The 24709-nt window shown below is 38.5% G+C and overlaps 1 protein-coding gene across 2 annotated transcripts in view; it reads left to right on the forward strand.

The window, feature by feature from the left end:
- The window catches only part of LOC149779708 (RNA-binding region-containing protein 3-like), a 69267-nt gene that overhangs the window by 27172 nt on the left and 17386 nt on the right, over positions 1-24709 (forward strand). For both annotated transcript variants that reach the window (XR_016415700.1, XM_089940560.1), the window contains exons 8-12: positions 2211-2320; positions 3838-4070; positions 15457-15533; positions 19177-19282; positions 23868-23962. Coding sequence is in view for 1 of the 2 variants with exons in the window: in XM_089940560.1 (XP_089796686.1) it covers positions 2211-2320; positions 3838-4070; positions 15457-15533; positions 19177-19282; positions 23868-23962 (621 nt within the window). In the remaining variant the exon portion in view is untranslated. The remainder of the gene's footprint in view (positions 1-2210; positions 2321-3837; positions 4071-15456; positions 15534-19176; positions 19283-23867; positions 23963-24709) is intronic.

Genomic DNA, 24709 nt, shown 5'->3' on the forward strand with positions numbered 1-24709 from the left:
ACCCATCTATGTACAGACCCATCCATGTACAGACCCATCCATGTACAGACCTATCCACACACAGACCCATCCATGTACAGACCCAACCATGTACAGACTCATCCACACACAGACCCAACCATGTACAGATCTAGCCATGTACAGACCCATCCATGTACAGACCTATCCATGTACAGACCCATCCACACACAGACCCATCCACATGCAGACCCATCCGTGTACAGACCCAACCATGTACAGATCTAACCATGAACAGACCCATCCATGTACAGACCCATCCACACACAGACCCATCCATGTACAGACCCATCCACACACAGACCTATCCATGTACAGACCCATCCACACACAGACCCATCCATGTACAGACCCAACCATGTACAGACCCATCCATGTACAGATCTAACCATGTACAGACCCATCTATGTACAGACCCATCCATGTACAGACCTATCCATGTACAGACCTATCCATGTGCAGACCCATCCATGTACAGATCCATCCATGTATAGACCCATCCATGCACCAGACTCATGGAGATTCACCTGCAATATGACAGCATATAACAGCTGTCCAAGCATCAAGCTCAGATTTCATGGTTTTCTCCATGCAGCCCAGATTCGTCACCATGCAGTGTTTCTCTAAATTCATTATCAAGGATTCCGTAAGATATCTTTGAAGTTGTCATGGCGATAGTAGTGCTGTTTTCTATTTCATTAACAGAATACCATATAGCGACTGTGGAATGGTATTTTCTAACTGGCAGAAAAAGAGTTTAAGTGAAATGAAAAACTTTGACTTCACTAGATATTTTGGTCACATAGGACTAAATATTTTGTAGCAAATCCATTATTTAGAACTTTCTAAAAGCGCATCTTGAGCAGAACAGGTGTCATAATTGATCTTGATCTGCTGACACATCATGTGATAGTAGATACTGACACATCATTTGATAATAGATACTGCTGACACATCATTTAATATTAGATACTGCTGATACATCATTTAATAATAGATACTCCTGACACATCATTTGGTATTAGATACTGCTGATACATCATTTAATAATAGATACTCCTGACACATCATTTGATAATAGATACTGCTGATACATCATTTAATAATAGATACTCCTGACACATCATTTAATATTAGATACTGCTGATACATCATTTAATAATAGATACTCCTGACACATCATTTGATAATAGATACTGCTGATACATCATTTAATAATAGATACTCCTGACACATCATTTGATAATAGATACTGCTGATACATCATTTAATAATAGATACTCCTGACACATCATTTGATATTAGATACTGCTGACACATCATTTGATATTAGATACTGCTGATACATCATTTGATATTAGATACTGCTGATACATCGTTTAATATTAGATACTGCTGACACATCATTTGATAATAGATACTCCTAACACATCATTTGATATTAGATACTGCTGACACATCATGTGATATTGGATACTGCTGATACATCATTTGATATTAGATACTGCTGATACATCGTTTAATATTAGATACTGCTGACACATCATTTGATAATAGATACTCCTAACACATCATTTGATATTAGATACTGCTGACACATGTGATATTAGATACTGCTGACACATCATGTGATATTAGATACTGCTGATACATCATTTGATAATAGATACTGCTGATACATCATTTAATATTAGATACTGCTGACACATCATTTGATAATATATACTCCTGACTCATCATTTGATATTAGATACTGCTGACACCTCATGTGATATTAGATACTGCTGACATATGTGATGTAAGATACTGCTGACACATCATGTGATATTATATACTGCTGATACATCATGTGATATTAGATACTGTTGACACATGGGATATTATATACTGCTGACATATGTGATGTAAGATACTGCTGACACATCATGTCATATTGGATACTGCTGATGTATCTTGTGATATTAGATACTGCTGACACATCATGTGATATTAGATACTGCTGACACATCATGTGATATTGGATACTGCTGACACATCATTTGATATTAGATACTGCTGACACATCATTTGATATTAGATACTGCTGACACATCATGTGATATTAGAAACAGGTTTACCTTGTGTGCTGGTGAAGAATGTTATAAAATAGCAAATATGGCACATTTCATATAGTATTATCTTTGTGTTGCCAGGCAACTGAGCTGGATGAAATGCTGCGAGCTCCAGATCACATTCAAACAGAAGAAATGGAGTATTCCAGTTCTGAAGAATCGGAGATAGGTAGTGACACAGATATACAAAGGTAATGCTCCAGTTCTGAAGAATCAGAGATAGGTAGTGACACAGATATATGAAGGTAATACTCCAGTTCTGAAGAATCAGAGATAGGTAGTGACACAGATATACAAAGGTAATGCTCCAATTCTGAAGAATCGGAGATTGGTAGTGACACAGATATACAAAGGTAATGCTCCAGTTTTGAAGAATCGGAGATAGGTAGTGACACAGATATACAAAGGTAATACTCCAGTTCTGAAGAATTGGAGATAGGTAGTGACACAGATATACAAAGGTAATGCTCCAATTCTGAAGAATCAGATATAGGTAGTGATACAGATATACAAAGGTAATACTCCAGTTCTGAAGAATTGGAGATAGGTAGTGACACAGATATACAAAGGTAATACTCCAGCTCTGAAGAATCGGAGATAGGTATTGACACAAATATACAAAGGTAATACTCCAGTTCTGAAGAATCAGAGATAGGTAGTGATACAGATATACAAAGGTAATACTCCAGTTCTGAACAATCCGAGATAGGTAGTGATACAGATATATAAAAGGTTGCACATCATTTTTTTTAAAAGCTTATTTTTTTTATCAGCACTGCATACCAGCCTCCTGTAAATGTGGACATTAAATTGATGGAGCATTGTATATTCATGCACAGAATAAAACAAAACAAGCCGGGTTGTAAGTTTACAACAAGATAAATTATTGATACTACATTTTTTATTTCTGGTATTTATGTTAGTATTTATATTAGAGATAATGTATACTCAATATTATTGGAGTATACATTTTACAAGTAAATTTTGTAGAGCCAGGTATCAAATATATCCGAGGCATAGATAAGGTAGGACTCTTTGATAAGCGTGGATATAGTTTGTTCAAATAATGATAGAAATGGAGAGAAAACAAGATAATTTTACGAGAATGACTCATAATTAATATTAAATATGAGAGTTTATTAAATGCATCTCACTTAAAAGATATTTTCAAGACTTTGATATCACTGAATATAAGACTTGAACTTTTTTAATTGTCCATTTTTCTGTCTGTCTGTCTAACCGTCTTGCTCTTTTGGTATCAGTTTCAGCTGTATTTTGTTAATAGATCTTACATTTTGGGCCTGTCTTTTTAGTCCAGTGTAAAAGTACAGATCTAACTTTTGTCCTTATTATATTACATAACATGGTTCCATGTAGGAATGGAAAATTGAAGATTTGAGCCATATTTCTCCAAATACAAATGGTAAATTACATAGAAAACTATAGTCTTAATTTTTAAACTGAGATTCCATGACAGGGCAATGTAGGTCCTGGAAACAATGACTCTCACCACAGAGTAGACTTCATAAAACCATGACTCTCATGACAGAGAAGACTTCGTAAATACATGACTCTCACAACAGAGTAGACTTCATAAAATGACTCTCACCACAGACTTGACTTCCTACAACAATATGGTTTCACTCATCACTTTTTCCACTTTGTTATTTACTGATAACCCTTCACACTTGCATTTTATTTTGCACAGACCAGCTAAAGAAGTTCCCCTCCTCAAAAGGAAAACTCGACATAAACCTGTGGTTCCAAGAAAGGTTTTACGCCTTATCCAACCCCCAGATATTTCTAAGGGCCACATGGAACCTGTTTTGAAGCCAGAAGAAGTGTTTGAAGGAACTACAGCCCCTGTACACAAGAAAATACAGTTAAAGGTCCCACTGGTTACTCACAATGAACAGGAGTCACAAATATTCAGAGACAAAGGTATTATTTACATCTGTAGATGTAATGTATAAGACTTTATGTTTGTGTATGTGTGTGTGTGTATATATATATATATATATATACACCACATACATTAAAAATAACATGGCATTTAAAGTGTTGGTATAAAGCAAATTGATATACCAATACTATTGCTATATCAAATTGTGATCCGCCCATGGCACATTAATACGAATATGTAAACATTCTTTCACCTCGAGACCTATAAATCAAAGAAGAGTTTCTACTCATTCATTAATTATAAATGTCATATGAAAATAATGATACAAATTATTACTGGTCCTTGTTTTCTAAATGAAATTAAAATGGTAGTCTTTTTCATCGCAATCCATTCTTTTTTCCATTCCCATCTCACCTCTTGTGCATAACAGACAAAATAAGCAAAAATCTGGAGTGAGAGCAAAAAAACATATTGTGCTGGACAAAAACATTAAAACTGAACTTGTACCAAATAACGTACAGTAATCTGGTTTGTCCTAATCGTATGTTTATGCTTTCCTTGGGATCTTTCTACCGTGGTAATAATATCAATGATACATAGTTGCAATCGCCAGTCGACACTAGACCTATATGTTAAATTTGTCGCTTACGAGCCACACATACTGTAGCATATTTAATGCTTTGTTGATATTTCTTAAACTTGTTATAATTTTCTAAATATCGGTTATTAATTAATTAATATAAAAATGTCCAAATGGTTGCCCGCCCCCCCCCCACCACCACCTCCCACCCCCGTGGATTATAGTAGCTAGATATGGGTGAAAATCAATGAAAATTTGAGCATTGGGGATTTTCGCTTGTGTCATACAACAAGGTCTCTGAACCTGTGAATGATTGTAAAGTTTAGTCAAACCATCCAAAGGAGAAGAGACAGAGAGAGAAAGAGAGAATTTTTAGAAATGTTAATTAAAGCAGAATAATGACTTAGATGAACTGTCAATATATTAAAATATTTTAATTATCTCTTTTTGGTTCATCGTTTCACTTAGTTTCTATTTCACGCTAATTTCCATATGCCAGTACTTGAATGCCTGACAGTTCAGGTTCAGTGTACAAGAAGGTAACCATGTTTGTAGTGCACTACTTTCTTCATAAAAACCATCTTTCATGTTTAAATCATGAGTGTGTCTTATATTGATTTAATAAATGTGAATAAAAATAGAAAGTCAAAAAGAAAACATTCAACTTATTAATTTGCATATGTGATTGTGAGCAACAAGAAAAATCATAGCACCACATGATGCTGTATGATATGATAACCAATTTGAATGAATTGCCCTGACACCTGATGCTATATGATATGATAGCCCATTTGGATGAATTGCCCTGACACCGGATGCTGTATGATATGATAGCCCATTTGGATTAATTGCCCTGACACTTGATCAGACATGATTTTTCTCCTTCAAATACGTTCCGCGATCACATTAACATTAGGGATATAAGCCTGCTACCTCTCGAATCCAGCCCTGCTAAAAGACGAAAATTTGTCTTTTCTGTCTATCTCATATAGACCAAAGGGCAATAACTCTTGCCCCTTACCTCCCCTTGCCACCGCCAGGTGTCACTAATTTTTAAGCTTCGCTTGTACTGATAACACGTACATTATACCTCCAAACAATCCAAGCCACCTTAGTGTTAAATTGGACCATCCGAAGTTAAATTTGGATTTATTGCATTGGACACTCATTCTTCTACAGGTTGTATACATTATTTTAACAATTTTTTCAAAATTGAGTGACTTTGTCACCCTTACGGATTTCGTCTACTGAAGACCATGTTACACACGCTGTCGCTGAACTCGTGGTGTCAATTAAGAGTTAACGCGACACTGACTAATTTCGCTTACTTCGTTTAGTAACGGTTGTGGTATTAGCGAATTAATAACATGTTGAATTGCTAATTTGTGCTTTGTTTTCTTTTCTTATGTCGTTTCAGTAGAAATGTCAACCAAATGCATGAAATGCAAAAAGTTCAAAGCAAAAGAAGACAACCATGACTCTTGTATTGTATGTACCAAATGTACATCATCTATACCATGCAGCGTGTGTAATACTTGGACAGAGCAAATGTGTGCTGATGTAGTCCAGAAGGCAGAAGAAGGGAGTGGGGACGTTGGGGTCCTCCCTCCACCTAAAGTTTGTCGTTTGCAACCGTCAGCCACAGTAACATCAGCGGCAATGGAGGAAAATAATGTTGACAGGGTACAACAGTCTACCTTTGAACAGATGCATCGTTTGGTCCAGGAAACGACGACGCAGCTATTGACATCAGGCCAGATATTACCCTTATTTCCCTCGCTCGCTTCCACAGCGTTTTCTGACCCCTTGGGGAATGTTCCCCCAGTTTTAGGCTGCCCAGTGGGTGTAAGTCCCCCCGCATGTCCGAGCATGGCCTTCGGGCCTGTAAGTCAGGACGCATGGGGTTTTTACCGGATCCATCGGATCCATTTCATTATACAACCACTACATCACCGGCCGTCCAGCTGTACCAGCATGGGGACCCTATTGCTAAAATGGTCTGACCAAATATGATTTACAGGGATCTTAGTGATAAATCTGTCAGTCAAGCTGTACCGCTGGCAACATACCAATACTATGGCGGAGATTTTAGTGAGAAATCTGTCCGTCCAGCCAGGCCATTGGAGCAGCCGGTACTGGTGATAGCAGGACCATCGCCAACATTCAGGCCAACCACAAGTCAGACAAACCAGCTGGCAGGGCCGTCCATCCATATGTTCACAGCTTATCCACAAGGGAGAGTTAGTGACAGTGTCAAGGATGATGGAATCGCATCATCTATGGCACCTGGTATGCTCTATCCAGAGATGCAAGCTATTCCAGAACATGACTCGGCACACAGTGAAGGTGACGAAACTCCTGCAAATCAGCCGTACTCAGATCCAACCATGGAACGGACTGAGTTTGGCTTCAAGGCGGCAGTGGAAGCAATTTATAGGGTGTTGGCAACTTCAGAATGCCCTCCACCTCCTACCACCACTCAAGACTACAAAGTTAAGGCGTCTGTAGATCTTGACGGGGAGGAAGAGACGCCGTCCTTCCGGCTCTTTCCCCAGTCGGCAAAAATTAAGGAGATCAGTGATCGTCTATCAGGACGAATAGGTGATCTGGGGAATGCTAAGGCATTCTTTTCAGAAAGCCAAGTACCAGCGACGTTCTCGGGTCGCTGGTACAAAACTCATTCAGACGACTTCAGTACGGCTCTTCCAGCCGTGGACAAAAAATATGGCAGCAGTTCACATGTCCGCTCCACGGTTTTACAAAGTGGACAAAAAAATTGTATTCCATGCCATGTCAAAGCTAGTCCGGAATGTAGCCACTACGTCTTCAATGTTAGACTTGGCTTCATTAGCCATTTTCCGATTCGCAGAAAAATCCGACAATGACCACCCTTGGGAAGCGACGGCTCGGATTGCTAGAGTTATTAACAGGGCAGCTCACCATTCCATGGCTAATGCGTTGACTGCTTCTGCCAGCTTAGACCTGATACGATGTGACGCATGTCTGCGGTCCACGTCACTCAAGCCCCATCATACTCTGGCTTTACGGATGACTCCGTTTGGGTCGCCTTTACTCTTTGGAGGAAAAATTGAAGAAGTTTGGAAGCAGGCAGCTCAGGAACTGCCCCTCCAACTCGCCGCCCAACCCTCGCAGGCGTTTAGAAAAAATCAGCCCCTACCACAGTGGAGGGATGATTGGCGGACCAGGGACAAGGGATCCTTACAATCAAATGTGCAGTATAGATCCCAACCCAATGCCAGGAGACAACAGTCTAATCAAGCTAGGAGGCAACCATACAGAGGCGGTAAGAAACAAAGTTTCTCCGTCTTCAAGCCTCCTAACTCTAAAAGTTGACATACCCTCCCCACCACCTGCGGACAGCCTACCTGTGGGCAGCCGCCTCCTGCAATTTGAGGACCACTGGACCACCTTTTTTCCTCAGAATGATTGGGTGATCCAGGTCATTTCGGAGGGGCTTCGGATTTCATTTATCTAACCCCCTTCCCTGTCCTCCTCTCCACTCTTCACGGACGTACCATCCAATTGGGAGAAGGATACCTTTCTACAACAGGAGATACGGTCGCTCATAGGAAAACGGGCGGTGGAGATTGTGAAAAAACTGCAATCACCAGGGTTTTATTCCAGGCTGTTTCTTATCCAGAAGGCAAACGGCAAGTTGAGGCCGATCATCGACCTGAGTTACCTCAACCAATACATTTTACCACCGAAATTCAAGATGGAAACGGCGAGATCAATCCGTCTTTCCATTTGGCGGGATGAGTATGCCGTCAGTCTAGATATGACCGACGCATATTTTCACATCCCTATCCACCCCGCATCACAGAAATTTCTCCAATTTGCTTACTGCGACGTGGTTTATCAGTTCCAGGTCCTACCCTTTGGCCTCAACTTCAGCCCTTGGGCTTTTACCAAGGTTATGGATTGCGTCGTCACCCTGTTCCGCTCGACTTCATCTACAGGGACGGCAGTGTACTTGGACGACATCCTCCAGAAACATATGGTAAGTTCTATTCTGCTCAAAGGCAGAAACGATCTTTTAGCACTTTTGGATCATCTAGGCTTTCTTGTGAACTGGAAAAAGTCCTATCTCCATCCATCCCAGCATTTTGTCCATCTGGGTATGGAGTTTCTCACCGATCTGAATCTGGTACGGCTTCCTCGCGCTCGCGTAATCCGGATCGTCGAACTCATCGAGTCCATTTCCAACAGGATGTGGATTTCAGCGAGAGGATTCTTGCAACTCCTTGGATTATTCAATGCGGCGGCGGACTTGATCCCGCTTGGCCATCTTTTTATGCATCCCTTACAAATGACGTTACTGGTACAATGGCGCCCCTTTTCAAGTCCCCTTAATCAAACAATAATGATCACGCCCGAGATACGATCATTCCTGCGTCAGTGGCACAACCCCGGTTGGCTGTCCAAGGAGATTCCTCTGGAGATGCCCCAAGTGGAGATAATGGTATGTACCGACGCCAGTATCTATGGTTGGGGTGCCCACCTGTTGCCGGACTTCGCTACAGTCAGCGGCACGTGGGAGCCAGGGGAGACCCCTTTCCACATCAACTTTTTAGAAATGAGGGCTGTCATCAATGCCTGTCATTTCTCGAAGGATCAACTCTCAGGAAAAACTGTCCTCATTATGTCAGACAACTCTGTGGTGGTGACTTACCTCCTCAAACAAGGGGGCACCAAATCACCAGACCTGTGCATTCTGATCTGGCAGTTTCTACGTTGGTGCGACAACCTCCACATCAACGTACAAATTAGACACATTCCCGGCAGAGTCATTGTCTTGGCTGACACTCTATCCAGGAAAGGTCAAGTCATTCACACGGAATGATCACTCCATCAATCAGTCTTTCTTCGGATTTGCACACTTTGGGGGCGTCCAATGATCGATCTTTTTGCGACAAGGTGGAATCGCAAGTTGCACACCTTCATCTCTCTGGTTCCAGACCCAGAGGCTTGGGCCGTGGACACTCTGTCAATCAGCTGGGAGGGGTTGTGGGCATTTGCCTACCCTCCCACGGTTTTGGTACCGAAAATAATCCAGAGGTTAAGGGGTCAGAACTGTCGGATGATTCTGATTGCCCCTCTCAGATGGAACAAGTCCTGGGTCACCAATCTACTCGATCTAGCGATAGATCTACCCAGGAAGATTCCAACCAGCCCAAATCTTCTCAAACAACCACGGTCATGGGTGTTCCACCCCTGCCCGGACCGTCTTCTTCTTCATGCTTGGCTGTTGTCTGGACAGCCTTGCGAGACAAACAATTTAAACCTTCGATTGTGGAGAGAATCTGAAGGCTTACGAGGAAAAGTGGCGTGTTTTCAGAGACTGGTGCCATATCAATAACGTCGTCCCTTTGAGTGTCTCAATCCCTCAACTGGCTGACTTTTTTCTCTGGCTTTTCGAGGAGAAAAGTTGGCCCCAATTACTATCAAAGGCTACCACTCCATGATATCAGACACATTCTGCCATCATGGTAGATGTGATATTGGGCATAACAAAGATCTATCAGATCTTTTAGCCAATTTTGATTTCAATCGACCAAAATCCCTCACCCTGTTTCCAGAATGGAATCTGTCCTGGGTTTTAACATGGCTCAATTCAGACAAATTTGAACCTTTCGCCCACACTTCGTTAAAGCTACTATCATACAAAACATGTTTCTTGATAGCCTTAGCTTCAGCATGCAGGGTGAGTGAGTTACATGCTCTTTCCAGTGACTCGAACTTTCTTCAGTTCAGATCAGATGGTTCAGTGGTCCTCCTGACGCAACCAGGCTTTGTAGCCGAAAATAGGTTACCATCCATTGGCAATCAAAGAATCGTCATTCGCTCATTCTCTTACATAGATAAGTCAAGAGCAACAGCCATGCAAGATCCTGTTCGTGCACTCAAGCACTATTTAAAACGCACAGAGTCGTGTCGGGACACACGTAAGCGCCTCTTTCTTCCGGTCAAAGCTGGTAAACGGGATATCACCCCTCAAGCCCTTGCTTCATGGCTCAAGTGGGTTATATGTTCAGCGTACTCTGAGGTCTCACAAGATCAGAGTCGCCTCATGAAGATTACAGCTTATGAGATTAGAGCAATCTCGGCGAGCCTTGCATTTGAACGCAATGTTTCGATCTGAGATATAATAGAAGCTGTTGGCTGGCATGCAGAGTCAACCTTCTCCAGTTTTTATCTCAGAAATTTGGCTTCGCAGAGGCAAACCTTGAATCTGGTAGGTCTGGTGTCGGCAGCCCAGATGACCACCAGACCCATTTAAAACAATCAGCACAGCCTATCAGCTTCGCTGGATTCGCCAGTGAAATTTCATAGGTAAGAAGATTTCAATAACTATCTTCTTAACTGTATATAGGGGTCACATATCACGGGACCCTAGGCTGTGTTGCTGATGAAATTAGGAGAACGGGTTATTGTTCAAATGGGGAATCCAGCCATCATTCCCTAGAAGGTACCCGGGGTGGAGGTAGGATGCTCAGCATTCCCTCCTCCTATTACCTATTCTCCTAACGTTAATGTGATCGGGGAACATATTTGAAGGAGAAAGCAAATTTTTAGTAAATTATGTTTCTCCGAGAATACTTACCCGATCACATTACTTAAAAACCCTCCCAACCACCCTGCTATGCGATCATCCTCGTATAATATATATCGCTCAGCTTAAAAAACTAGTGACACCTGGTGGTGGCAAGGGGAGGTAAGGGGCATGAGTTATTGCTCTTTGGTCTATATGAGATAGACAGAAAAGATGAATTTTCGTCTTTTAGTAGGGCTGGATTCGAGAGGTAGCAAGCTTATATCCCTAACGTTAATGTGATTGGGTAATTATTCTCGGAGAAACATAATTTACTAAAAATTTGCTTTCTCCATTTTAAAGCAGAATTCTACTTTTCTCCTGACTTGAATCAGATTTTTCTTGATATATTCCATTTTTTTATATCATCTCCGATCTGTTTTTAAAAATACGGTCTGTCTGCTCCCATTCCACAACGACCCTTGTTAATTATTTATTTCATATATTAGTTAGCAAATGACTCTCATAAAGAGTATTCTGATTGGTCAGAAGTTTAAATTCATCCAATGAATCTTTGTATAATGGAAAATGATGGCAATGGAAAAAAGAATGCTTGCAGAACACGGCGTCCAGAGTTGTTGAGAGAGACCATGGCACGAAAAGTTAAGGTAAAGGTTTAAAAAACATGGAAATGGGAATGAAAAGTTGATGGAAATTTAGTTGGTCAGTTTATAAGAAAACTGAATGCTATAGGACTGGCATTTTGTGACCTCTTCTCTGTGGTAATCACAGTTGGAAGAGTTTGGAACAGCACCTACAAAAGAAGCTGCATAATGAAAAATTGAAGCTCAGAAGGCATCTAGAAAAAGTGCAGTTAATTACTATAAGGAGAAAGATTTCTTGCATGAGAGAACAGATGCAGCCCTCTGTCAGAATATGTGCACTACAAGTTGCCAATACAAGCACTGGCTTGAAAGGAAAAAGGCTGTCATTGAAAGGAAAAGAAATGATTGCACATTGAGCCAAAAAGGTCAGTAGTGACAAAAAGAAGGCTAAAGAAATCATTGCCAAAGCCACAAAAAGAGCTTGACTGGCATATCAACAGGTTTTGTCCATTGGAGAAAAAGACAAGTGAATGTATGGGATTATTTGTATATAGTTGATGTACTTGGGTGTTTATTTTACAGATTTGTTATGAAAAGAGAGAAGTATAATATATTTGCTGCAAAAATTAAGAAATTATTGTGACTTAATTATGATGTGAACACTGACATGCAGATGAAATAACTTAAGCATCAATAGTATTGGAGAACAAATTCATGTGACTATAAATATTGTGAAATTATTGAATCAAGTTGAACATTTTTGGTAAGTTTATTAGTTTTTCAAATGATTATTTTGGTTTATTTTATAATCATAAGTTGCACCAGGAGCAGGTTTTTACGAGTGTAAAATGCTATTTTGGCCGTTGAGACCCCGTTGGGGGAAGATCCCCAAACCCCTCTTAAAATTTTTCAGCTTTTTTATGGAAGACCAAAATCATATCTGCTTGATGCTACATGATTATGATAGACTGCTCCAGTCGCCTAGTGGTTAGAGCGTCCACCTCGGATGCAGGTGGGTTCAATCCCTGGCTGAGTCATACCAAAGACTCACCATTAAAAGATTAGTGTTAGGACTGGTTGGCCTGGTGTCAGGATAATGTTGCTGGGTGTGACATCATGCTACATGTCTGTGGCATGATGTTCCAGTGCTAGACATCACTATAAACTGCCACATTGGAGACATCATAGCGATATGACTGAAAAATTGTTAAAGCTACATTAAAAATCCAAATCAAACACACACACACACATGTGATATGATAGGCCATTTGGATAAATTGCAGTGAAACTTGAAGCTGTATGATATATTAATATATTAGCCCATTTGGATGAACTGCCCTGACACTTGATGCTGTATATGATAGCCCATTTGGATGAACTGCCCTGACACTTGATACTGTGTATGATAGCCCATTTGGATGAACTGCCCTGACACTTGATGCTGTATATGATAGCCCATTTGGATGAACTGCCCTGACACTTGATACTGTGTATGATAGCCCATTTGGATGAACTGCCCTGACACTTGATGTTGTATATGATAGCCCATTTGGATGAACTACCCTGACACTTGATGCTGTGTATGATAGCCCATTTGGATGAACTGCCCTGACACTTGATGTTGTATATGATAGCCCATTTGGATGAACTGCCCTGACACTTGATGCTGTGTATGATAGCCCATTTGGATGAACTGCCCTGACACTTGATGCTGTATATGATAGCCCATTTGGATGAACTGCCCTGACACTTGATACTGTGTATGATAGCCCATTTGGATGAACTGCCCTGACACTTGATGCTGTATATGATAGCCCATTTGGATGAACTGCCCTGACACTTGATACTGTGTATGATAGCCCATTTGGATGAACTGCCCTGACACTTGATGCTGTATATGATAGCCCATTTGGATGAACTGCCCTGACACTTGATACTGTGTATGATAGCCCATTTGGATGAACTGCCCTGACACTTGATGCTGTATATGATAGCCCATTTGGATGAACTGCCCTGACACTTGATACTGTGTATGATAGCCCATTTGGATGAACTGCCCTGACACTTGATGCTGTATATGATAGCCCATTTGGATGAACTGCCCTGACACTTGATACTTTGTATGATAGCCCATTTGGATGAACATCCCTGCTGTGTATGATAGCCCATTTGGATGAACTGCCCTGACACTTGATGCCATGTATGATAGCCCATTTGGATGAACTACCCTGATACAGACAGTTTTGGCATGTTGTTAAAATGAGACTATCTTTCATCACACTTTGATCTGATTTTGATGTTTATTCTTGGTTCCAAACTATTTTGATAATTCTTTTATGTTGTCAGCTAGTTCTAAGCTTTCCATGAATTGTAATACACAATAGCAGACATTATTGACATCAGGTCAGCATGCACATACCATTCTCTTCTGCTCTGATTTGTCTTTCATAGGTTATGCCATGTTCTGATTTGTCTTTCATGAGTTATGCCATGTTCTGATTTGTCTTTCATAAGTTATGCCATGTTCTGATTTGTCTTTCATAAGTTATGCCATGTTCTGATTTGTCTTTCATAAGTTATGCCATGTTCTGATTTGTCTTTCATGAGTTATGCCTTGTTCTGATTTGTCTTTCATGAGTTATGCCTTGTTCTGATTTGTCTTTCATAAGTTATGCCTTGTTCTGGTCTGAAGTGTATCTACTAAATATGAGGATTCCTGTATGGGCAAGAAATACGACAGGTTTACATGAATTTCATTGAAATTTGGCATGGAAAATTAGTTCCGAAGATTTAAATGAATTCCATTAAATTTGGCATGGACAACTAGATACACAGCTGTACATGAATTTCATTGAAATTTGGCATGGACAACTAGACACATGGACAACTGGACACACATCAATACATGGACAACTAGACACACAGCTTTAAATGAATTTCATTGAAATTTGGCTTGGACAACTAGACACACATCAATACATGGACAACTAGACACAGCTTTAAATTAATTTCATTGAAATTTGGCATGGACAACTAGACAGCTGTACATGAACAACTAGACACACAGCTGTACGTGGACAACTAGACACATCCATACATGGACAACTAGACACACAGATTTAAATGAATTTCATTGAAATTTGGCATGGACAACTAGAGACAGCTGTACATGAACAACTAGACACACAGCTGTACATGGACAACTGGACTCACAGCTGTACATGGACAACTAGACACACAGCTTTAAATGAATTTCATTGAAATTTGGCAGATATAATAGACATCTAATATACATGTAGCATTGTTGTGCTTTCATTATTTGTTTTATAGTTACTCCCTTTTTGTTTGTTTTATCTAGGATTGTAAATGCTCTTTTGTATTCACGTACCTACTTGCATACATTCTGTTTAGAGTTATTCCTCTTTTCTACTTGCACCATTCATTCAAACAAGAGTAAGGCAGGGGCATCCTTGTATTATGGACATCTTGTTTGTTACATGTTCATCCATATAGCTGTCTTCAGAACCAGTGGTGTAGTTCACATTTAGAGTTAATTTCATCCCCCCTTTATTTTTTTCTTTAAATTTCACACTTTACCCATTTGTATATAAAGCCAAAACAATTGAATGTATGAAACACCATAGCAGTTAAAATAATGACCTTTATGTATTTCCTTTTCTTCCTAGATTATGCAGCAGAAAGAATGTCTGAAAATGTTCAAGTTGAATCAATTGGATTTGGAAAAATGGAGCCTGTTGAGAAGGTACATAACCCAAATTGGTGTAAGACAGTCAGATTAACATCTATCAAAAACTGACATGAGGTCATGTTATTTTGACCTTTTTGTGAACTAATCAAGTTATAGCTTTCATGTATTAGCCATAATTTGTGTCCTTTGATGTTTTTGTATTCATCATATATTTTGGAAGATTGTACAAGTTGAGACACCAGTGATTAATTTTAAATTATTGTTAATACTCTGTAAGGTTTGGGACATTTCAAGTAATTTGCTTTTAGATGATGACAATTTAGAGTCACTTGTGGTGAGATAATCTTCCATTGACTTTGTTCAGCTAATAAGACTAGTCAATTATCCCAGCCATGACCCCTATTTCCTATGTTGATTGGACAGTGTTTGTTGCAATGTTCTTCTTACTTCCTGCAGAAACATCTGGGTTTTTAGTTTAGTCAAATAGTAATCTCACTACATACTGATACCTATTGCATAATATATAATTCTAAACATACTTCTTGATGCATTATCCAACCATGTTAGTCAATATATGATTGATCTTCATCATTTTGAGAGAGAAAATTGCAAGGAAAATGGCATTGCTTGAGAACTCGATTTAAGCGATGTGGCTTACTGCAATGGTAATGGCAATTCAGCTTTAAGAAAATGGCTTACTGCAAAGGTAATGGCAATTCAGCTTTAAGCAATGTGGCTTACTGCAATGGTAATGGCAATTCAGCTTTAAGCAATGTGGCTTACTGCAATGGTAATGGCAATTCAGCTTTAAACAATGTGGCTTACTGCAATGGTAATGGCAATTCAGCTTTAAGCAATGTGGCTTACTGCAATGGTAATGGCAATTCAGCTTTAAACAATGTGGCTTACTGCAATGGTAATGGCAATTCAGCTTTAAGCAATGTGGCTTACTGCAATGGTAATGGCAATTCAGCTTTAAACAATGTGGCTTACTGCAATGGCAATGGCAATTCAGCTTTAAGCAACGTGGCTTACTGCAATGGTAATGGCAATTCAGCTTTAAGCAATGTGGCTTACTGCAATGGTAATGGCAATTCAGCTTTAAACAATGTGGCTTACTGCAATGGCAATGGCAATTCAGCTTTAAGCAACGTGGCTTACTGCAATGGTAATGGCAATTCAGCTTTAAGCAATGTGGTTTACTGCAATGGTAATGGCAATTCAGCTTTAAGCAATGTGGCTTACTGCAATGGTAATGGCAATTCAGCTTTAAGCAACATGGCTTACTGCAATGGTAATGGCAATTCAGCTTTAAGCAACATGGCTTACTGCAATGGTAATACAATTCAGCTTTAAGCAACGTGGCTTACTGCAATGGTAATGGCAATTCAGCTTTAAGCAGTGTGGCTTACTGCAATGGTAATGGCAATTCAGCACAGGAACATTGACTACCTCATTGGGTGGAATATTTGCTATCTTGTACATAAAAACCAGGAAAAAACAATTTTTTTAATTCACAGTGATTGATTACTTCATCACTGTTCAGTAAGCATTTTTCAAGCACAGCTCCTACAGCTTGACTTACTGCGATATCTGTTGAAGCGCAATTTAGACAGCACTTCCTGCCGATATTTGTACTAAGTTCAGTGTGTCCTTGGATTTATTTGTTCAAAAAGAATCATAAGAAAAGCCAAAACAAAGAATAAAGGTGTTTGAGACATTTTGATAATTATACACATTTTTTCCAAAATTTAGTGCAGCAAGGAGAGATGGAGAGAATCTGTAATTTCTCAATTTGTGAATTTCTTGGACAAATTTTCTGAGTGAATTGCTAAGTTTTCACATTTTTGGGACAGGGAAAAAAATATTTATCTTTTTCTGTCCCAAAATATATGATAGTTGTGTTAACCTTAAAAATCCATTGTTGAATCTCTTAACATGATATGAAATGCCCGAAGGTTTTTGGTTTTTTGCAAATAAGTGGAACAGGAATGGCTGAATTTTAAAATGACCAGTTTATCTACTGTTAGCTTCCTAGTCACATTGGTATTAGGAGTAATAAAAGAGCAAATCAAGCTGCCTTTCAGTCAACTGTTTCCAAATGGAGGATTCCATAATAATAACTTCACATATTTGAAGGATTTTTTCATTTTTATCTTTTACTGTATATATAACATTATTACCTTATATCTTATATAATAATTCTATATAATTATATTTTCCTTTTTTTCCTCTGTTAACTACACATTGTCAGAATTGTGCAATATTTTTCCATATTGCATGGCTTCATATTGCAAAACACATGCATAAAATAATAGTGTAGTCTATTGAGAACTACTTTGCAAACAAACCATATACACTCATGTAGTAGATGCTTTAGGTTCTAGTTTATTAGATATGTTTGTGGATGAACTAAATAAAGCTGTTTTGTCTATTTGAAAGTAGAGATGATAAAGTGAATGATGTGGAAATATTTACTGAGTCACAAAGTAAACTTTCAAACAAGCAAATAAAAATGAGCCTGATATTCGCAGTGTTGACAACTAACATGTGAGACACAGTATTGAAAATATGATTCAGATCATTTTAAGCAGTTATTTATGAGAAATGTTTGTATATTTTAATAAATAGCATGACCAGTGCTCTCTGAGGTATATAAAAAAAGTATACTGAGGCTAAGTGCTTTTGCATATCTGTCAGTGTTGTACCATTTTATAAGTCAAAGTACTAAATTCTAGAAAAAAATGCAACTGAAGTTTAGGGTAGAAATGAAGAGTTCTTATTTTTGTCCGCTGAATGGACTCTTAACCAGCTGCTCTGCAGTTTTCCACATTAACCTTTTTGATGGTGTTTCAGATTTAGGCTAGCAATTAAAGCCATACTACGGTAAATGTCATTACATAGATGTAATCCCTACAAAGAGCATGCAAATGACAAGGCATAAAAATGTCTTCTTTAACTAGTAATAAGAATGGCAAGAAATATACTTACATTTTTGCCTCTTGAATTTCCTCAAAGTGTGCTTTCTCCAAATTACATGAGCTGTGTCATAGGATCAAAAATTTAATTACACACTTCAAAATTTGTAATTTTGACTACATTGCCAATTGTAATCACATTCTCCTTACTACACTCAAAATGAAATTAACATCATATTCCATAGCATCTTTTTCATATTTTCAATTGCATAAGATGTGTTATAGGTGATTGTTGTCAGTAATCAAGTATAATACACTTGTATTTTGTCTTTTAACCTGTTGCATGAGGTGTGTTATAGGTGATTGTTGTCAGTAATCAAGTATAATACACTTGTATTTTGTATTTTAACCTGTTGCATAAGATGTGTTATAGGTGATTGTTGTCGGTAATCAAGTATAATACACTTGTATTTTGTCATTTAACCTGTTGCATAAGATGTGTTATAGGTGATTGTTGTCGGTAATCAAGTATAATACACTTGTATTTTGTCATTTAACCTGTTGCATGAGATGTGTTATAGGTGATTGTTGTCAGTAATCAAGTATAATACACTTGTATTTTGTCATTTAACCTGTTGCATAAGATGTGTTATAGGTGATTGTTGTCAGTAATCAAGTATAATACACTTGTATTTTGTATTTTAACCTGTTGCATAAGATGTGTTATAGGTGATTGTTGTCAGTAATAAAGTATAATACACTTGTATTTTGTCACTTAGCCCCATGTGGAAGACATTGCACAGGTGACAGATATCAGTTATAAAGTGGATCCCAAACAATTTGTTTCTAAAGAAGACTTGAAGAAGGGAAGAGTGATGGAGAAAGGTAGGTTCCTGTAGCACTACATAATGATTCATTTAAATTTTTGATCGACTGTAGGTTATATTGTGCTTCGAAAAATAGAATTGGGGGGGATCGTTATTATTGAGTGATTTGAAGTAAAATGGAACATGTTGATACTGAAGATAAGGAATATAGCTTTTTTGAAGGTGAGACGCTTTATGACGAGACTTAGCGGGCTTTTATAGAATGATTATTTGCATTATAATTTCTTTAAATAAGTGATAATGATGTATTTAATGCAGTGCATCATTATTATGACCATAAAGGGATCCCCCCTCCACAAGTGAAAACACCTTTCAGGCTGTGTAAGGATGTTTTCTTGAATACTTGATGTTAAATCAGATGTTTAGCACATGAGATGTACTACTGGTAAATATTGCTGTTACACTGAGTAGCTTCTAGCTTGCCAGGTCATGTCATGGGCTGTCCCTGGGCTGTTACACTGAGTAGCTTCTAACTTGCCAGGTCCTGTCATGGTCTGTCCCTGGGCTGTTATACTGAGTAGCTTCTAGCTTGCCAGGTCCTGTCATGGTCTGTCCCTGGGCTGTTATACTGAGTAGCTTCTAGCTTGCCAGGTCCTGTCATGGTCTGTCCCTGGGCTGTTACACTGAGTAGCTTCTAGCTTGCCAGGTCCTGTCATGGTCTGTCCCTGGGCTGTTACACTGAGTAGCTTCTAGCTTGCCAGGTCCTGTCATGGTCTGTCCCTGGGCTGCTACACTGAGTAGCTTCTAGCTTGCCAGGTCCTGTCATGGTCTGTCCCTGGGTTGTTATACTGATTAGCTTCTAGCTTGCCAGGTCCTGTCATGGTCTGTCCCTGGGCTGTTATACTGAGTAGCTTCTAGCTTGCCAGGTCATGTCATGGTCTGTCCCTGGGCTGTTACACTGAGTAGCTTCTAGCTTGCCAGGTCATGTCATGGTCTGTCCCTGGGCTGTTACATTGAGTAGCTTCTAGCTTGCCAGGTCCTGTCATGGGCTGTCCCTGGGTTGTTATACTGATTAGCTTCTAGCTTGCCAGGTCCTGTTATGGTCTGTCCCTGGGCTGTTAAACTGAGTAGCTTCTAGCTTGCCAGGTCCTGTCATGGTCTGTCCCTGGGCTGTTATACTGAGTAGCTTCTAGCTTGCCAGGTCCTGTCATGGTCTGTCCCTGGGTTGTTATACTGATTAGCTTCTAGCTTGCCAGGTCATGTCATGGTCTGTCCCTGGGCTGCTATACTGATTAGCTTCTAGCTTGCCAGATCATGACTGGAAGGGTATGGGTTCAAATCCTGTCATGGTCTGTTGCCATTGTGTATCCCTGGGCTGTTGTACTCATTGGCTTGATCAAAAGTATGTCACCTAATTCTTTTATTCACTTTAGCTAGATAAGACATCTGAGCATAAAATAGAAAAACAATTGCATTCTCTGAGTGAATAGTGGATTTGTTTCATCTCATGGGTGAAAACTCAGGTAATGAATTGAAAAGTATCCTTATTCACTCAATGCAAGCAAATATCTTTTGAAACTTCTTTAACCATGAGACTGTGCTTAATTTATTCTGCAGGTATTAAGTTTCATTTTTTTGGCACAAATGACATTTTCACCAGTTCACTTGTGATAATGACAGAAGTTTTACATCAGGTTAAAATAAGCTTGTGATAATGACAGAAGTTTTACAACATCAGATGGAAGTTGGAAACAAACTTGTGATAATGACCAGTTTTAGACAAGGTGAAAATAAGCTTGTGATAATGACAGAAGGTTTACAACATATGGTGAAAATAAGCTTGTGATAACGATAAATCTGATAACATCAGCTGAAGATAAACATGTGACAATGGTGGAATCTAACTTGTTCACTACATGTATTTGTAAATGAAAATATATGAAGCAGATCACTTCTGAAGTATGTCTTGTTAAAACAATGATCAGTTGTGAAGTATGTCTTGTTAATAAAAGGTCAGTTGTGAAAAATGTCTTATTAATAAGTGAAGGATGTCTTGCTAATAATGATTATATTGGACACACCATACTCATCCTTTTCACTAATATAGCTTCACTTTTCTCTTTCTGTTATGTTATTTTTGAGAGGATATTCTTTGTGCTAAAAATACTAAAATCATGAAATATTTTTAGTAACTGCACTTGACTCCTGTTTCAAGCATAGATTTTTATCTGAGAACTCCATGAACTGTTGCACAAGCAGAATGGGCACCTGATTGTCAAACGGCATCATGAACAAAGTAATAGATACTTTTCTGTCTCCCTGTCAATTCATATGAAAGAAGAACATTTCACATGTAAAAATGGTGCAGATACTGGTAAATATCATTATCAGTCCTTGTTAGCTGAAATAAGTAATGTCGTGGATGAGCTATTGTCATTGTACACTGTCACATGTTTTATAGAGTCAAGCCTTCGTGGATGAGCTATTGTCATTGTACACTGTCACATGTTTTTTAGAGTCAAGCCTTGACTTGTATCATGATAACATAAAGACATGATCAGAATCAAACTGATATTGGAAGCTAAAATAAGACAGGAGGCAGAAGAGCTAGAGAAACTAAAAATATGGAACCAAAAATGGAATTGTTTGATTCACAGCATTCTTGGCTCTGTAATTGAGGATGTGGATACTGCAGACAAAAAAGTCAACCATTTCTTCAAAGAATAACTGAAAGTCCAAGATGGAGTCATTAACAACAGGCTTTACCATGCAGATCATTAGCTAAACTGAGAGTGTTCCTGTATCAGCCTTATCTCATGCCAAGCAGAGAGTACAGGAGGATGATGCTGATTTATAAAGGGAAGCACCTTTTGTTTTCCTTGTGAGGAAAAAACACAAGTATCAATCATCGGTGAATTCCAAACACAATGACTAAACTTTGACACAGTTATTTAGTAACCCTATTTTTATGCCTAGAACTATGTATCAACTTTGATACAGTTATTTAGTAACCCTATTTGTATGCCTATAACTATGTATCAACTTTGACACAGTTATTTAGTAACCCTATTTGTATGCCTAGAACTATGTATCAACTTTGACAGTTATTTAGTAACCCTATTTGTATGCCTAGAACTATGTATCAACTTTGACACAGTTATTTAGTAACCCTATTTGTATGCCTAGAACTTTGAGTGACTCTCATTTACTGATCAGTCTGTGTATTTATTGTTTTTTCTAAGCTGATAATACACACACATACATGTGTTGAGAGTTTATATTAGTCTTACCATGTGATATATTGCTATGTACATTTATCTTTTTCTTCTCATGTAATGCTTGAGATTTGAACAAGGATCAATATCGCTGAGTTTAGATAACTATTTTTGCAGTTCATTACTGGTTGAAATGGACATGAAACTTTACTCAAGTGTTCTTTTGCAATGAGACTAAGAAACCTTCGATATTTGTCAGTTGTCTTATAATTTAATTTTTAGGTCTAGTATTGATTTGCTGGGTTACCAGTAGCCAGTAGGCAGTACTGTTTTAATCTATGTAACTTTGTACCTTTCAATTAATAGAGTAAATATGCCGTTTTTCAATTTTCATTGTCATGTACAAGTCTTTTTTGGAGCTGTTAAAGACTACATAGCGTATATAATCGGCATGTTATGACAGAATAACGGCTAATATTTATTATATTATTGTGATGATTCTTTTAAGAAATTTGAGTATATTGACAAGATAATGTTTTTGGATTTGAAATGTTTAGAGCCACTTGTAACAGGCATAATTTAAATTAATGGATTGGGTCTGAAAATTGTAGTCCTCTTTTGGCGTGGTTTGTGAATGATGGCTCATGTGAGATAACAACTGTGGCAGTGATTTTTTTTATCAATACCATCATCAGATGAGATTCTTCATTAAAATATTTTAAGTCAAATAACTTTCACATTAGCAAATTTATTCCACTGAAAATTGAAATTGCTCTTTTTAAATGCTTAAATTTTGTATATCTAGATTTGCTGGAATTCCTGTGGTGCCTCAGTTAACAGAAAAATGCATTATCAGAAAATACATTATTAGTACACCATTTCCAGGTGAGGCACAGTATGACTTGATCCAAAACATATTGTAATCCCTGCCCTTATTTACCTAGGCACAGTATGACTTGATCCAAAACATATTGTAATCCCTGCCCTTATTTACCTAGGCACAGTATGACTTGATCCAAAACATATTGTAATCCCTGCCCTAATTTACCTAGGCACAGTATGACTTGATCCAAAACTTATAGTATGCCCTGCCCTTATTTACTTAGTAAGAAAATCTTCTGGTGCATCAAAAGAATATCAAATGTTTCAGACTTTTCACATAAATGAAAAAGAACAATCTGCAAAATGTGCATGAAAGCAGAGCAGTCAATTCTAAATTTTGGAGGCTCAAAGTCAAATTATATTTTCTTCATTTAAACCAGGTTGTGAGAATATTTTAAGCAAGTTGTCCTATGTTGCATTACATTGGCCATTGCTAATAAGTAGGTGTTAAGTATGATTGATTGACATTTCAAAAAGGCCTCTTGTTTAAAACAGTTTATGGAGTTTAGCCCATATGACTATAAGTATATTTTCCTTGCCTTTCAGAAATGAGGAATTTCTCTGTGTTTAAAGGTTATGAACCAGGAGAAGCAACCAGTCGTCTGTATATAAAGAATTTAAACAAGAAGACAACAGAACAGGTAAGATATTGAGGACCAGTCCAATAAAAAGGACTTTTGTTAGCTTGATTTCTGAGTTATATCCATTTGAGCATTACACTCTAGTTCCAACCAATCATCTGTACATATGGAATGTCAAAAAGAAGGCAACAGGACATAAAAGATATTAAAAAATTTCTGTCTGGAGCAAATGCAATTTTTTTTATAAAATGTTTCAGTTTTTAGCCTGGTGGCAAGGACCTTCAATAAATTCACCACTAACCAGAGTACTGTATATACTTGCTTATAAGATGAGTCCAACTGCATAATGCATAGACCTAGATCTGCCATCACAAAATGCAATGGCAGATGTGTGTCAGTGGTGTAGTTTGTTTGGAGTAATCAGTAGAACAACCATGATTGACCTACCAGGTGCATTATGCTTTGGCAGATCAGGATCTTTGTTGCTTCCAGTTTGACTTGACTTATTAGTGAGTATATATGGTATTTTGTTGCGGGTTGTTGGAATAAAGGGTTATGCTTCATTGCAGAGTGACCATTCCTGTGGCCTAGTGGTTAGAGTGTCTGCCCCGCATGCGGGAGGTCAGTGTTCGATCCCCATCCGAGTCATATCAATGACTTACAAAAATGGCACTAACAGCAGCCTTGCTTGGCATTCAGCATTAAGAGGTTAGTGTTAGGACTGGTCGGCCTGGTATCAGGATAAGGTGACTGGGTTGGACGTCATTCTACATGTCTGCGGCATGATGCCCCAGTGCTAGACATCAC

This window comes from Sinohyriopsis cumingii, chromosome 17 (assembly GCF_028554795.1).
Source record: "Sinohyriopsis cumingii isolate HCF-2022 chromosome 17, ASM2855479v2, whole genome shotgun sequence".
Taxonomy (NCBI): Eukaryota; Metazoa; Mollusca; class Bivalvia; order Unionida; family Unionidae; genus Sinohyriopsis; species Sinohyriopsis cumingii.